The 16,337-nt window shown below is 47.5% G+C and overlaps 1 protein-coding gene across 1 annotated transcript in view; it reads right to left on the bottom strand.

Annotated features, from left to right (window-relative positions):
• Nucleotides 1-4,866, bottom strand: part of LOC8024278 (teneurin-m) — a 151,549-nt gene extending 146,683 nt beyond the window's left edge. Inside the window, exon 1 of the mRNA XM_042289813.1 lies at nucleotides 4,728-4,866. Within this exon, the coding sequence (XP_042145747.1) occupies nucleotides 4,728-4,815 (88 nt within the window). The 5' untranslated portion in view covers nucleotides 4,816-4,866. The remainder of the gene's footprint in view (nucleotides 1-4,727) is intronic.
• Between the last annotated feature and the right edge of the window lie 11,471 nt (nucleotides 4,867-16,337).

Below are 16,337 nucleotides of genomic sequence, written 5' to 3'. Positions count from 1 at the left end.
ACACACAATGAAGTGGACGACGGAGCATCTCGGCGACTACGCTTCGTCGACCCTGACAGTGCGGTGGAGGCTGCGTACTCGCTGGACCAGTCATACGCCTATCTTTCACCGCGTGATCACCTTCCCGCTCGTAGCCACGCGCAGAGAAAAGGGGGGGTCACGTGATTAAAGGGAGGCAGTCGATCGGTGCGGCGAGCACGTAGCTTCGGGTTCGGAGCGAGCGGAGGAAACAGGGACTCGGAGGCCCCCCGTTGGGGGACACGAGGCATCCTTTTGATGGATACGCGGCAATCTGCGACGGCTCCCTCTCTTCGTCTGGGCCACCACTATCGACCCGGGGGTAGGTTGTCCCGGAGTAAGTCTAGGCTGCCTGCCAAACCGAAAAAGTGTCCTTCGCTTGACGACGCGCTGAATCTTCTCAAGAGGAAGTGTCCTCAAAGACAGCACGGAAGCACAGGGGCGACGAGGAACCGGATTAGCGCGTGGCTTTATAATCATGCGTAATGAGGAAGTATCTATTCCTCTTCCGGCACTCATTAACGAGATTTTCGTCTGGCTTGTAGCCCATGCTAATATTATGACAATTGTATAGAATACTATAAAGAATACATTCTAAAAGACGTGTATACATCCGAATAAGCGGATATAATACTACTTTATTGACAAAATACGCACGTCTCAGATAAGCACAAATTTAATACCACCATGTTGGACGAAAACAACAATTAAGACAGAGCAATACCAATATGCTGAGGAACCAATGCGTAGAATTGATAGTTCAGCAATCTGTGAGCGTATTTTTCGCGTGCTCGGATTTATCTACCTGCGCGCTGGTGTATCATGTTTCAGCAACTCGCACAACCAACAGTATTAACACATAGATTAACACTTGGATGGAATATTATAAGTCTATGATAGAATATATTGCCATTGCGCCTGTTCCAGAAAAAAACACTGAGGACTATAGCCTCCAATATGACTCTGACGTAGCTCACCTTTTTAACAAGTTCCCTGTTATCAATCTGCATTCGATGAATGACCATAGACTTAGCATGAGCTTAAAATTTCAGGAAACTAGAAACACGGACCTCTCAAAGAAACTCGGAGAGCTTTCAAAGAATGTCAATGTTTACCCTATCCATCACGCTGAATACTGGGGGGGGGGGGGGGGGGGGGGGGGGGGGGGGGGCGATTACACAAAGAACAAATTTGGAACACAAATGCTAAAATATATCGTTCCGAGTTTTTTTGTTTTTTTTTTAACTCTATGTTTTTAAAAATATGGAAGTGAATAAATTGTCACTACAGGATATTCGATCTCTTCTCTTCTAATTATGAGCATTTGTAATACATTTTTATCGTAATATCTGATTACGCATATGTATGCATTTTTTTTGTCTCCCTCACTCTTGCGGCTGCCTCTGCGAGTCGTACATGGTCGAGGACACGTCAAGCTGTACGCTACAGCTCTTTTTCTTGGATCGCCGCCATCAACTGAGGACGGAGATAAACTCATTGTTACGAGCGAATACTACAGCGCTCTAATGTGAAAATAAATACAATTCTAATATTACATATCACAATAAGATAACGTAATACTATGAGAGGCGTATAATTTCTACGTTACGGCAACTTATGTTAAAAAGTCCATACTAGCAAAATGGTATAGTATCCATGAAAACTTCTATATTGCCCGAGGTATGCCTGCGAAGGACACTCAAAGAACACGCAAAGATATCAAGGGGAACCAAATCTTTGAGACTGTATATACGCCTGAGGTAACGAAGCATTTGAAAAGTATTGGATACCTGGAATACGTCTCCTGGTATAAAGGAGTTAATCTTGCGGGATTTCCCTCGCTGCTACCCGTCTCGGAGAATGACAGAACGCACCGGTTCAACAACACGTAGTCATTAACTGTTACCACCCGCGCCGCTACTCCCAAAAGCCCCCGCGAAATACGCTGCGACGGCCCTTTATCAGCGGCGGGGCGCCGCTCGTGTGGCCAGTTGCCCTTGGTGAAGGTGACCACCGATGATTGTCGGAGGGGCAACCTGGGCCAAACGCTTGGAATCCCCAGGTTGCCCACAAGCTCTCTACGAGGGATATTAGACACTTTACCGTTTTCACTCGAAGGAATATTAACTAAGGACATATCTGTTGTGACGCGCGATTTGAACCAGCGGGAAGATTAATGTACGATCAGGAGCTGTGACATCTAGCGCATGCAGCCAAATCGAATTTTCGCAACGACCTTGAAACGTCAAAACTCACCGGCTGAATCGTCTACAGCAACTTTGAAGGCTCGTAAAAAAATATAATGCCAAAAAAAAAAAAAAACGAATTTTCAGGAGTGCGAATATACCAAATTTAGCTGTCTATCTTCAGGGTTTTTCTTCGTTGACTTCAATGAACCCTAAACAAAGCTATCAAAAAATGAGGTAGCAAAGTTGCGTGAGGCGTAAGAAATAGGCGGGCGCCAAGAGTCTGCTTCCCCGCCAAGCAGACGGGAGAACCGATCGGTGCGATCTACGGAGGGAGCTCGGCCGAGGACGAGGCTCGAAATGTGTTGCGTGACCAACTGCCGGGCAATTCTGTTAATCGTGAAACTTTCCGGTATCGCTCCGGAACGTTACCGAGCACGGCGCATATACGCTCACGGCGCTCTTCAACGGGTAGCTTAACGCGTGACACGCAGACTTGATAGCAGTTCCTGGAATTAAGAGACCGGCGCTATACTTTGCTTCAGCTTGAGTCCAAAAGCAGCCGACACTACGAGGCTATCACACCGATCAACCAGCGTCCAAAGCGCAAGTCATTGGGACTTTCTTTTTGTTTATGATTGGTTCAGCGACGATAGAACATGTACAGGAACATGACAAACATCATGATGGTGCGCTTTTGACCATGCCTGATTGGTGCCATTAGCTTGCAGCGCCGGCCGCGTGTGCACTTAAGCGAAGCGAAGTAGAATCGGGTTTTTAAAGCATGGCGGTTTTCAAGGACTCCCATACTCACTGGAATCAGCCAATCCGCGTTGATTATGTTACCTTTCCACCAGCCAATCAACGTCGAGCTCCGCGGTCGATATTTTTTTAGCTTCGCCCCCTTGACGAGACGGAGAATGTTTCACGTTAAATCAGTGAGCGCTGTGACACTCAGTATGACGCAAGCACGTGCTCAATGTCACAGCGCAGGCTGTTGTTTGAAGTCCGAGATCGCAGAGATCGGCTCTCCCAAGTGTTCTGCGGGAAAGCAGACGGACTGGATATTTTAGGGTGCGGTAACCGTTTACTCCACATAGTGACCGGTAAATCTTGTCAAACATGTGGTGTGTCCGGAGGAAGGGAAAACTACGACAAACGCTAATCTGTTCCGGCCTCAAACGTATCACTGTAAGGCAATTTGCATGACTGGCATGAAAATCACTTTACTAGGGACGAGGATGATGTTATCGCTTTATTATACATTTATCTTTCTACCCCGAGGAATATCACGCAAAGGAGGATTGTAATTCAATCTGACAGTTTTATTAAAAAAAAAAAGAATACAAACAGTAAAACACAATTGAGACAATAGGAGTTTTTAGAGTTTCTGAAATGTGCAAACCAAATTCTCTCATTAGCAAAATGAACAATCTTTTTACAAAATTCAGAGGTGTTAGTATTTGAATCCAGCATCGAACCCTTCTCTCTCTCTCCCTCGATGTTGGCAGTAAAAAAAAAAAAAAAAAAAAAAAACGCGAGGAAAGTAAACAGTGAGGGGGATTCAAGGGTGTGAAAATACAATGTCTGTAATGAAAACCGCGCTTCGGTCCAGATCTCTCAGAAATTCATGGAGGTTATCATAGTCACCGAACCGCGTACTGCCATCGGCGGAAAGGACAAGGCTATGTTGTGGAATGCGGTCAGGAATGCGTTGCATGTTCCCGGTAGTTCCTCCGTTTCGGGAATGCGGCAGTGAAATGAAAGCAACAGCCACGAAACGCAGGCAGTATGCAAGGTCGTACGCACAAACGCGCAAGTAAAAAATACATACGCGTAATGCGCATGCGCGAGTCAAGAATGCGGGTACACCCGACCGATCTTGAAAATGCCACACCTCTAAACCACCCGGAGTAGCCATTCGAAAGACAATATAAAAATAAAATCGAGGAAGGCTTTAGAACGAATCCTGACTAATACAAAAATAATCCCGCATAGAGCGTAAGCAGAGAAACCACATTCTGCATCCATAATTAACACCAAAGCCTATGTCTATATATATATATATTTTTTTTTTACCATGCGTCTTGAACTGATGCAAGATTAGGAAATGTTTGTATGACGGCTAGTCTGCTGCAAATCTTTGCCACAACATGCAGCGTTCCGCGATACGCACCCGGTTTCGAGAACTGTCACTCGACAGGAAACTCTAGATAAAGCCAAATGGGGCTTAACAAATATTTACTTGGAAACCAGAAAGAAAAAGAAAAAAAGTTTGGTTACCGACCAGCTTACATTTCGAACGCACGCCAAACTGCTCGGAACAGAAAAAAAAAGAAAAAAATGAGCAAGAGAAACCGCACTTCCATCCCCACTATCGCCAGATCCGAGACGAGGTGCTCGGAGCATGAACCAAGACGAACAAAACATGAAGCCGGACGAAGAAAAGCGAAAATATCCAAGTGAGATTCTTTGCGTCCTCCCGGCGGTCCAGAAATGTCAAACATGTGCAGGCGGACTCACCTTCCCGAGTGTACCCCCAGGTCCGGCTCGGCGCGTCAGACGGGAAGGCTGCAGACAGCGAAGTCGGAAGACGGAGCAGCGTCCCCATATCCTGACCACTAGGCACGACCCACAGCCGGCAATCTGGGCACCCCACTGCCGGCGCTGTGTGTGCGCGCGCACTGTGCTCCATCGCAGCAAGCACTCGCAGCCCCGTCGTACCCTACTGACAGGAAAGCTCCCCCCACCCCGTGTGTCTCTTCTTCCTCCTTTTCCTCGTGGTCCTCCCACCACAGAGAGGGGGCGCGAGGGGGCTAGACGACCTAGCAGAAAATGGCAGGACGAAAAGTAGAAGTTTGTCTAGGTCTTCCCTTTTTGGTTTCTGTCTCCTTTTTCTCTCGTATCACTTCGTTCCCCGAGAAGGACCGAGCGCGGAGGAGATTTCGCCGCCTCGGGTTAGTTCAAGGAAGACGGCTGGGTGGTCGAAAACGTGGCAGCAGTCATCGAAGTTTATAAGGTGAGGTAGGAGTGCTAAAGCGAACTACAGTTTTAAAGCTAGGTATTAAAACAGATGACGAACATATTAATAAGTTTCTCATCGTCAGGTATCGGATGTTTCTTATATACTCATGTACGAGATGTAGGTACCAAATTACCCGTGGCCAACTTATTTACACGCGTGTAATCTGAGCCTGGTTAGGCTTATTTGTATGGATCAACGTAGCCGCACATGTTTGAAGAGCGGAGATCGTGTTCTCGCCGTGTCTGACATCAGAACCCAATTTATTGGGACTTCAGCTCTTAGTGACCCGTCGCAGCCGCCCAAAAGATTTCTACAAAATAATATACGCCTTAGGGTACACCGTTTATTGACCACCTACATATTGATGTCTAACTTTAGGTGCAATATCGACGAGAAATTAGATGGAAAACTCCAGTCACCGACAGCTGAAGAAAGGCAGGCTATTGGCCTAAAGAAAAATGCAAGGTGCGAAATGGGCATGGCTACAATCACCGACAGAGGGAGAATGAGATGCGTCTCAGTGGCCCAGTGAGACGCATCTCACTGTCGCTCCACCGCTAATGAGATTACCACACGGGGCGATAAAGATGCTTAGAAATAATTCCCGAAGCAGGAAACTCGAGATGTCATGCCCAGCGTTGCTTATCTTTTCGGTAGCCATCTTTTCACGCAGAGGCGCTTGGCGTTCGCGTACACGGCGGAACGTTCATCAAAACGCGAACCAGGTGCCGGGTGGCGTTCGAAGCCGATGCACAAAAGATCGCCATCATTTCGTCGTACATTTCTTGGGGTATTGTTGGATGCCGGTCCGGGCAAGTCTCGGATGAATCTCTGTCACCTGTTCATTGTTTGAAATCTAAGAAATGTACGTATGAAATTTAAAATCTGCTCACTGCGACAGATTTCAACGACAACAGGAAACCTCCCAAAGATTCGCCGCGAGAGTTGCCTCGATCGTTATTTGATGGCAGCATGGAATGGGCTACATTCTCTTTAAACTCAATGTAAAAGGGCGCAACCAAAACTTTTAGCGCCCCAAAAGACAAGGATTCCAATCTTTCATCTTTAAAAAGATAAACTGCATAGAGGAAAACTACGCAACTAATGAACTAAAAAAGAAGGCGGGAAAGGGTACACTCTCACGCGGACAAAACCTTAAAAAGAAAAAAAAAAAAAGAGTACCGCAAAGACCACCCTGGCAGCAGGTCTATAAGCGTTTCGTGTCTTTAGGGGTCCAGCCCACCCCTCCCCTCCACCTCTTCTCTTCCACCAATTCCCTTCAGGCTCTAGTCGTGCGAATAAAAAGAAAAGATAAAGGAAAGTGGAGAGGACACCACGTGGGTGCAACGCAGCTGGCAAAGAAGCAGTCCGTCTTGTCTTGGACCTTTCTGGGAAGGAACGAGTCGCCAGTACGAGGGCCTCAAAATGCGTTCCCGAGCATGACTATCGGAGGGGAACTGTTCGGATAGATTGTTTTAACGAGTGAAAAACGTCTGGAAGACGTTCGACGTTTCCTGTTCTTTCGCTACTGACAAGCAGACAAAAAGAAAGTTGTAAAAAATAAAAATAAGTGTTCTGCTTTTTGCGTTCTTTTCCTGTTGCCCCGGGTCAGAAGTTGAGGGGGGTGGCAGTTCGCCTTTTGGTTCGGAAGTTGTCTTGGAACTCAAAACGAGAGGGAAAGGCGCATAAGGTGGCCATGCGGCAACCATCCGGTGGTTAAATTGCATTTTTCCGACAGTTTCGTTTCCGTGGGGCTAAAGTTGTCAACGCTCCTTCCGGTCCAGGCAGGCAGACCTGGCTGTTTCAAGAAAAAAAAAAAAAAAAAAAAAGCAAAGGTCATCTACGCATTAGCATGTGGAAGCGAAATTTAGCCTAAAGAAAAATACAAGATGCCAAATGGGCATGGCTACAATCACCGACAGAGGGAGAACGTGTCTTTTGAACGCCCCAGTCCGCAGCAGGCAATTTATGCCTTCCGTCGTGCTCTGGCTGGGCGAGGTGCAAGAAATACCGCAGCGTTGTCAAGGTGGGAAGCTCGCGCTGGAGTTGGGACCAAGTGAAGTTCGTACCTGCCACTCTCCCCTTGCCAGTGACCATAGAAGATCGCTTGACGATATCAGAAAGCACGGACGATCAATTTGGACGTCCGATTCGGGGGAGTGGCTTGAAATCGACCAGTTAACATGTTCGCAGAAGTAGCGTCAACAGTTTTACCCCGTTTTGTACGCGTAGTGCCTACAGCTTTCTGTCCTACCGCCCAAACATCCCCTGTGCGACTTTTCTTTAGTCTCTCTCAGCATTGTATTTTTTCGTTCCTTTTATCTTCAACACCTGACAAATCGTGACCAGTGGCACCCGTATCCAGTAACATAGAAGTGACAATCTTCAACCATCGGAACCCAAGACACCTTTACAGAAATATCTGTTGCCCCCAGCGTCTGCTTTAATCATTATAACGTTCAGATATACGGCACGTGAAATTATCCAAGAAGCGACGACGAAATTGAAGTTGGTTTTACAGTTCGTTATTTCAAAACGCAGACGAGGCAGAAGGAAAGCAAAACAGAGTATGTAACGACCTTCTTTTCCGTTCGCTTTTTTTTTCTTTTTTTTAGTTTTTAATGGTGGGAACGGATGAATCGTGTCGATGCCAGTATATTAGAAGCGTTCGAGCCGGCACGAGCTTACAGTGCAACAGCCCTGAATTCCCCTCGTTGCAAGGTCTCCTAGGATTTTCCGGAAAGGTATATTGTTCGATATTACGAGGCAGCAGGAAGTTTCGGTTATTTTTTTTCAATAGCTCCGATGACCATAAATAAATACTTTACTACTATGATGTGAGCTTCGTTTATGTCGAGTATACTCCGTTTCACCCGACGAGGCACCGCAGAGGACGCTGAGAGCGATCGAGGGCAATCGAACGCCACGTAAGTGTTACATTACCTTCTGAAGGGGCGCAGTGCCAGTAACACGTTTACAGCCCCGAATTGCCTGTGATGGCTAGAAGCGCCTCAGCCAATCTTCCAAAGTGATACCAGTCCACTGCAACAAATTTAGCGATGACACTAAAACCCACAGGCCGGAGTCTTCTGGGGTAAACTCGAGCCTTTGACCAAGGCGGCGCGACCCTTCTTCCAGAAAACAGATCACCCATCCGCAACTGTCAGCTTCGGAAAGAAACAGCCTCCCCCTCCAAGAGAAGAATAAGAAACTTCAATGAAAGCGGAGCCAATCTCAATTTCACCCGCCTCAGAGCAAGGAAGACTCTTCAGAGACGCCTATCCCGCCGACCGCAACCAAAGAGGATCAACCCGCCACAGCCTGTCCTCTGCTCACCATTCCCACCCCCATTCTTCCTCCTCTCTTTCCTCGAGCATACATTGCCTCCCTCCTCCAGTATCCTTTCCTGTAAGCAGTTTGACGGCTGGAAGACTCGCGTTTGAATACAGCCGAAGCGGCAGCTTTTGTATTTCTGGGTCTTCCCCCGCGCCTGACCCCTACCAGAACTTGTCCTTGCTTGCGGCGCCTTTAAAAAGCTTCTTTATTTATTTATTTTTTTCTGGGAGGGGGGGGGGGGGGGGTTGGAAGAGCAAGCGAGGGAATCTACAATAACACGAAAGCTGGTCATGTTGTCTCCCCGCGTTCTTGGAAGTCGGTTGACTCGAAGAAGGCGCCTCTGCTCTTGTGCGTTCCCTTCGCAGTGATGCCTCGTCTTTGGAAGACGTCTTCGACACTTTGGTGCATCCGGTTTTGAGGAAGGAAAGAAAGGGGGTGGGGGGGGGGGGGTTGGACTGAAACGCTGTATTTCTGGAGTTGCGTTGGCATGGGGGGAATAATTGATCTCCCGCTGAGGGGGCACAGCAGAGGGGTGCGTTTTCTCCCTGCTTTCAGTGTTGACGAAGAGAAAACCAAAGACCTCAGCGTAAACGAAAACCGCCTTCTGCGGTGACTTGCAGTGAAACGTCGGAGCGTCAGACTGCTGCATCTGCAAGGAAGTGTGACGCACTGCGAGTTGTGGGAGAAGGGTTCTGTTGTGCTGCACGGCTTCTTCGGCTAGAATTCGTAGTTGTTATTGTTTGACCTAAATATTTATTGGTGTTTGGACTAGGGACAGCGCCCTTGTTAGGTTATAAGACAAAGAAAAATCACAAAAATGTGAAGACAGGACAGAACCTTGAGAGAAGTTGAGGAATGTGTCATCACGGAATCGTCCTTTTTTTTTTATTACTTTTTGTAATGAGCCGTCCCAGACTCGCCGAGAAGCGGCTTGAACGGGTGGATAGGTGGGTTGACATTTTTGTATCTGCCGCAGACTGTCGCCGAGAAGCGCCGTGAACGGGTGGGTCGGGTAGGTTAACATGCGCCCCAGTGATACACGCGTGACGTAGCGACCGTTCCCCAGTGCACACGAAAAGCGGTAAAAGCGGGAAATTCTTATCTTCGACAAGAGAACACCGTAAGTACATTACCGTGCGGCGATTTCACGGATTACTATCACGACTTACTTTGATGTTTGAAGGCATAAATTATATATTTTAACTTTAAAATAGCGACGACCAGCTGGCCTCTTCAACGAGTTTTCCTTCGACGAGTTGCCCTATGACGAATCGGCCTACTCTACGAATGGGCCGCCGACGAGTTGGCCGTCGACAAGCTGGCTTTTGACGAGTTGGCCGAGGCCCGACCTAACCTAACCAACCAGCTCAACCATCCACAAATATTCTAGCTTTATCGTTCGGTTCGTTGCGCACACGCGACCATGAGTGTCGGTCGGTCGTTGTCATTTTAATATTCATTGCCAAATATGCATTGCCACAGGAAGCTTCCTTTCCGATTAACCAAATGATACCCGTGGGCCATGGATATTGTTTGTCGTTGTTGCTGTACTAAGTCGCTGGACTTGTTTCCTGACTTGCAAGTTAGAGAACTGGTACAGCAAGTTGGTAAAGTGACACCTCACTCTCGACTATTCTTTAAAATCCTTGTGTTACATCTTCACGGCTTTTTTTTGCAGGAAAAAACAAAACAAAAAAACAACCATAAATATACCAGGACTATTATCGTGAGATACAAAGGCAAGTACACCCCTTTTTATTTTTCGCTAATCCTATAAGAAAAATACAATTAAATATCCAACAAGCTGAATAGATCCGTTTTGAGATAATGCTATCGCCCCTTCTAAAAGAGAAATCACAATACACAGATTATTTAAAATATACGTAACACAATTTCTGACCTTTGAAGCTACCCACAAAAGTGCTAGTAAAAAAAAATAAAGATAAAAAAAAAAACACGCGCAACTTGACTCATCGAGGAGAGAACAGAGGCAACCCCACAATGGAAAACTTACTCCCCCCCCCCCCCCCCCCCCCCCCAAAAAAAAAAAACGCGAAGGTTCGGGACCTTTTGAAGTGCAAGGCGCAAAAGCAATCATTTCGCCCAGCTTCTTCACCTTAAATAAAAACCAAAACAAACCCAGCAAAAAAAAAAAAAAAAAATATATATCTTTATTTTGCTCACTCCTCCATTCACCGAGGAAAAGAATTTCAAAATGAGAAGCCTAGAGCCAGGAGCACAGGACGACACTCCAGCTCCAGTGCCGTCCTCCAGATGACACACAGTCCTCATTACCAAATGTTTCCCGGAAACAAACCTGTCTCTTTGTTTCGAGATTGTCGGTTCATTCCGAAGGAATCACGAGAAACATTCGAAACTGCGACAGTCACGAAGCACGCAAACTTATGGCAATTCATCCATCGGGACTTGAATGGCAATATCTGATTTATTTTGTCTTTTTGTGCGTTCTTCTTTATGTTATGTTTACCCACACCCCTCTGTCATGCCCTCTTGGCCCTGAGGGTATTGCAATAAATCAAAGGTGGCCAAACCGCGGCTCGCGAGCCGCATGCGGCTCTTTGCTGGTTCAAGTGCGGCTCGCGGATCCTTCGTAAGTGGACCCCTCCCCCCCCCCCCCCCCCTCCTCCCTCCCGCCCCTTTCCGCGTTTCCCCAAGGAAAAAAGAAGGGATTTCAGGCAGAATAAAGTACGGCTCGCGGTTTGGCAGCCTTGTACCCCATACGTACTGTCGTACAGCCTTTTGCACTCATACATACAGTCAGACTCCGAACAAAATTTAAATTTGCCTCTCTCCCCCCCCCTCCCCTCTCCTCCCCTCCCTCCCTCCTCCCCCCCCCCCCCCCCCCCCCCCCCCCCCCCGCGCGGCTCTTAGAAGTTTCGTGGTTTCGTTTGCGGCTCTTGGGCCGGGTCAGCCTGGCCACCCCTGCAATAAATAAATAAACTAGGGTTTTTCGTTTTCGGGTTTTATTTTTGTCAACGGCTATTCAACTTCCCCTAAGTTTTATCTTGTTCCGACGGTTGTGTAGTGTCCCCACTGTCCTCCGTGTGTCCTCGTTTAGGGTTGCGCGTGCGCAGAAATCAGTATTGCGTGAAACAAATCGTCTTCGGACGCGCCGTGCTAACAACAACACCAATGCAGCAACGTTGTGTCATGGCCGCGTCTGGGTGTTTAAACACGCTACCGGAAATCCAGATGGGGCAGGAAATACTCTAGCGTCCTTGTGCCAGGGTAGACTGCATTATACGGAGGAAGGTGCAGAGGGAAAGGGGGAAAATAAAAGGCCCTGTTTCGGCTGACCATCCTTATTCGAGAAGTTCGCAGATGACACCTTCCCGTCCCAACCCCCGCCGCCCGGGAATTCCACCCCGCTGGGAAGACGGGGAAAGAGAGAGCGGAGAACATGGAAGGAAAAAGACGGATTCTTCCCCACACGCTTGTTTCTCCGAATTCTTCCCGCAGAGCAACCCCACGCTGTCGTTGTTTCCTCTATATACTACCTCAGCCCTTCCCTTTCCTCAAACTCCCCACTTCGCACCCAGACCAAATTTGTCAAACCGAGAGAGCGTGTAGAATCACTCGATGAATCAGCGGAAAGTTGGACACGGACCACCCGACATGTGCCACCCAAGATGGCAGCACCGACTGCGTCGCCCCCCATTGACGGAGCGCTCCATTTCTCTTTCCCCCCTCAATTCCTTTACAAGACGACAAAGGTAGAAATATGGTGCCTGGAACGCGTCTCCGACTGCTGCGTGTTTACCGTGTCCTAAAAACTGGTCCGTCCATTTCCGCCTCATGGCGCTGTATGCGGAGCTCAAGTTCGTCTGCTACTTTTGCAGCGATTGTGGCGACGTCAAAACGCCGAGCTCCGATTGGTTCTGATTGAAGGATAGTGGGTAGACGTCAAGGCAGCTTGCTTTGAAGTCTACCCACTATCCTTCAATCAGAGCCAATCGGAGCTCGGCGTGTTTCTGACGTCACCACAACTCCTGCAAAAAAGCGGACGAACTTGCGCGCCGCATAGAAGTGTCATGTTGTTGCCAGCCGCAATACTGGCGCACCGGTGTCACAGCAGCGGTGCCCTCAAGCTTGACAGGTGACGGAAGCTTCGGCAGCCAGGAGTTGGCACTGGGCGACGACAGTGACACACGCGTTCGCTCGTACTTTTTGCCGTAACTGCTACCACCAACCGCCAGGATTGTAACGAGCGACAACAGGACAAGCCGACTTGTCTGGAGTCCTTTGTTGCCAGTTCGGGACCCATTTCGATGGCCGGAAAGGGCTTCGTGGCACAAGATTCGCCGCGCGTACGCAGCGCCACCCCTCCCCCTGGTGAGGCGCGCCAACACTTGTTAGCAGTACAAGGAACGGACGACGCGGGAGGCTGGTGCGCTTGTCGTGCTGGCCTCGCGCTTCGTAAAGTAATGTACCGAATGCACAAAGGCATGGAACCAGGACAGTGTTGTAACACACAGCATGGAACCAGGACATGTTAAATGCCACAGCATCGCGTTGAACAGAAGGTAAATATGTGTCTCCCGAAAAGTTTTATTCGGTTCCTGGGAGGTGATCTAAGGAAGATCGCCAGAAGCATGAATCGCCCGCAGTGCGAAGGACATGGTTAATTATAAGGCTGGGCGTTACTCCTCAGCTCGTCAAAAATTAAAGGTCGACTCAGATTTCTCTACGTCAGCGTAACGATATACCGTTACGATTAAGGCTGGTTAACAGTAGGGCTGGACACCGATTAAAAGTTCTAAACCCAATTAATCGTCACAATTTAATCGACTAATTATTCGAGTAATCAGTTTCGTTCATTCCCGTGCAAAATAGTCATAAAAAAGGATAGATTACATTTTTTGCCTATGCTGCATATTGATAAGCGGCGCAGTGCACAAGTTTAGATTTTAGATCACCCTTGATGTGTAGCTGAGAACAGTCAAAATACAGCCACACTCCAAGATCATTACTTCAACCGCAGAGGCAAAGATATTTTCCTGTAATAGCGAACCCCTTGATTGTCCACAATAGTCTCTGCTGCGCTAAACGGACACTCGCACGGCATTGAAGTGGCTGGGACACTACGTATAACCTTCTCCTTCTGTTTGAAAGTACAGATCTCGCCCCTAATGTTTACTTTACGTCAAAATTCCGTCTTACGTTTTCCATCATACAGGTACGTGTGCTCGTCCACGTCTGCGTGGTCAAAGCGTTGCAATTTTACTTTTTCGCTGTTTAAACTTTTAATCGATTAACCGGTTAAAAAAATTAACCGCGATTAAAGGATTAATTGATTAATCAGTAGGTGAATCGATCAAGTGCCCAGCCCCAGACTCAATTATTGTTTCTCTAACTTGCCGGATGATTCAGCAGTGCATCTACCCTTGTCACGTTAATAGGGACTTTCTGCAGATCACACAAAAGAGCATGCAAGAGTTCTGCGTTGCTTGGGGGAGCCCTCACTTTGAGGGCGGACTCAGCACGCGCCCGTAGGGCCCTCAATCCACAGCTGACGTTCTACGATAAGTCCCTAATGTAGTATCTACGATGGTTCTCCCCGGGGCTGTCGACAAAAGAAACCCGAATATGCAGCTACCATTTTTTGAGGAACTTTAAACTTGAGAACCAAGCTCAATTTGCTTACCCGCCATTTTTGTCCCCGATGGTTAGAAGAGAAAGTAAGTAAGCGGCAAAAGACCTGAGCTAAAATGAGGCAGATAATCATAGCCCTTAGTGCGTACTGACTTGAACGCATAATTGAGAAGAAATTGACGGCTGTACTCTAATTTTTTCCTATATTATTATGATTACCCGTTGCATTTTGACCCAGTGTTGCAGTCTGGTAGAGCATGCATGGCTCTGAATCGACTTCATTCGCATGCATTAAAACAGCCGCGGAATGCTTCCAGCTGTCGGCAGTTCCGAATTTCAAGCAGTGGGCGACAGCGCAGTTGAGCGCGAAAAGACAATCTGAACAAGATAGTATCCTAATCTTTGTCCGAACAGCTCCGACTTTCAAGAGCGAACGAAACCTTAAAGAGAAACAATTCATCTCGAGGCGGATGTCACAGGCGACGCTGTCGCCTTTGATTTATGCACTCGCGAGACGCACTTGGCTGTCGCCTTCGCTGTCGACAAATGCTCTTATGCCAGGTTGATCTTCCCGGAGACCTGGCACACTTTGCGGAGGTTCGCCCCGTAAAAAAAAGTAATCACCGTTTTTGAACAGGCAGAAAGCCAGAATAATATTGCAACGCGGCCGCTGTAGAATTGCATATTGCATATTGCAACCGAACCCGCACTGCTATGGAGGGCAGTTTTGCGCAAGGGCGGGGCGCCACCAGTGTTTCTCCGGCGCGCCCTCTGGGCAGCCGAAAAGGCCCACAGGAGGCTAAACAGACAGGTCGAAGACGCACTCTAAAGGCGCGTTCACACTCTTGCAACCGAGTACGACCAAGAAAGACTTCTTGAGACCGGATGCGCTGAGCGGAGCTGGTCCTAAGAGATCGCAAGAGGCTTAAAAACCGGTTTGGTCTCTCTCGGTCGTACTCGGTTGCAAGAGTGTGAACGGGCCTTAAAGGCCCGTTCACACTCTTGCAACCGAGTGCGACCGAGAGAGACCAAACCGGTTTTTAAGCCTCTTGCGATCTCTCAGGACCAGCTCCGCTCAGTGCATCCGGTCCCAAGAAGTCTTTCTCGGTCGTACTCGGTTGCAAGAGTGTGAACGCGCCTTAAGCGCCATTACGATTCATGCCGCATTTTCTGGGCTATAGTCCATGGACTATACACGTTTAAAAGTTGAAAGTTTATGTTGTGCGGAATTTTGTTTATTAATACCGCTGATTGTGACGAGACGTGGCGGAATTGGGGACTGAAAACGTATGTTGATGATGATTTATGTAAACTATAGGCTTCTTTGTGAGCTAAGAAATAAGACATCTGTCAAGGTGTATGAGAAGATTTCTCCTTTGAGTAAGCACCAGGTGCGAACTATCTAAGCACGAACTTTGGTTTTCGGCCTATATTTGTCCCTGCGGACTATAGCCCGGAAAATACGGTACTAAAGACGTCGCGAACGTTTAGCAAAATTCGACGAAGTCCGACGTGTGAACATTGTTGTCCAACTTAACTTCGGAATTAAAAACAGCGCGAAAAGACGAGGGCCCAGAAAAAGAAGTAGCACGCAGCGCTGCGTCCGTGTTACTTCTTTGTCTGGTCCTCGTCTTTTCGCACTGTTTTTAATTCCAAAATATGTACCAACTCGCCCGAGCCTTAACGTTAGTAACTTCGAATTTCGAGAATAAAAGATTTTGAAAAGGAGTTTGCGTTATATTTTATAAACTCATCGCCGTTGTTTACCCAACATAAAAAATATATACCTTAGTATTTTTGTTAGTTTATAAACCTGAAACAATAATACAATATACCCAATAAGTATTGCATTCTTAATGCGCCAGAGCGTGAGCTCTTCTTAACATATTCGCTCATGCGCCTAATAATTAAACTTCAATCGAACTTTCAGCGAACTATCGTCGAACTTTGCATCCAAACCTCGAAGAAGTCGAACCTGATCGAACCTGTAGTTTCGTGAAATCTTTAATACATTCGGGGGCGACGATGACGTTGGAGGCACAGAGTTAACGCAGCACTTGTTACACTTCTCGCCCGACGGATTCAATGAAAGCATAAAAAAAATATTTTCACAAACCACATAGGTAAAAGAGAAGTAATTCGGCACTCGTTCGAAATAT

The sequence above is a fragment of the Ixodes scapularis genome, unplaced genomic scaffold, assembly GCF_016920785.2.
Source record: "Ixodes scapularis isolate PalLabHiFi unplaced genomic scaffold, ASM1692078v2 PGA_scaffold13__105_contigs__length_92229423, whole genome shotgun sequence".
Classification (NCBI taxonomy): Eukaryota; Metazoa; Arthropoda; class Arachnida; order Ixodida; family Ixodidae; genus Ixodes; species Ixodes scapularis.
This window is presented reverse-complemented; position numbering and strand designations above follow the sequence as displayed.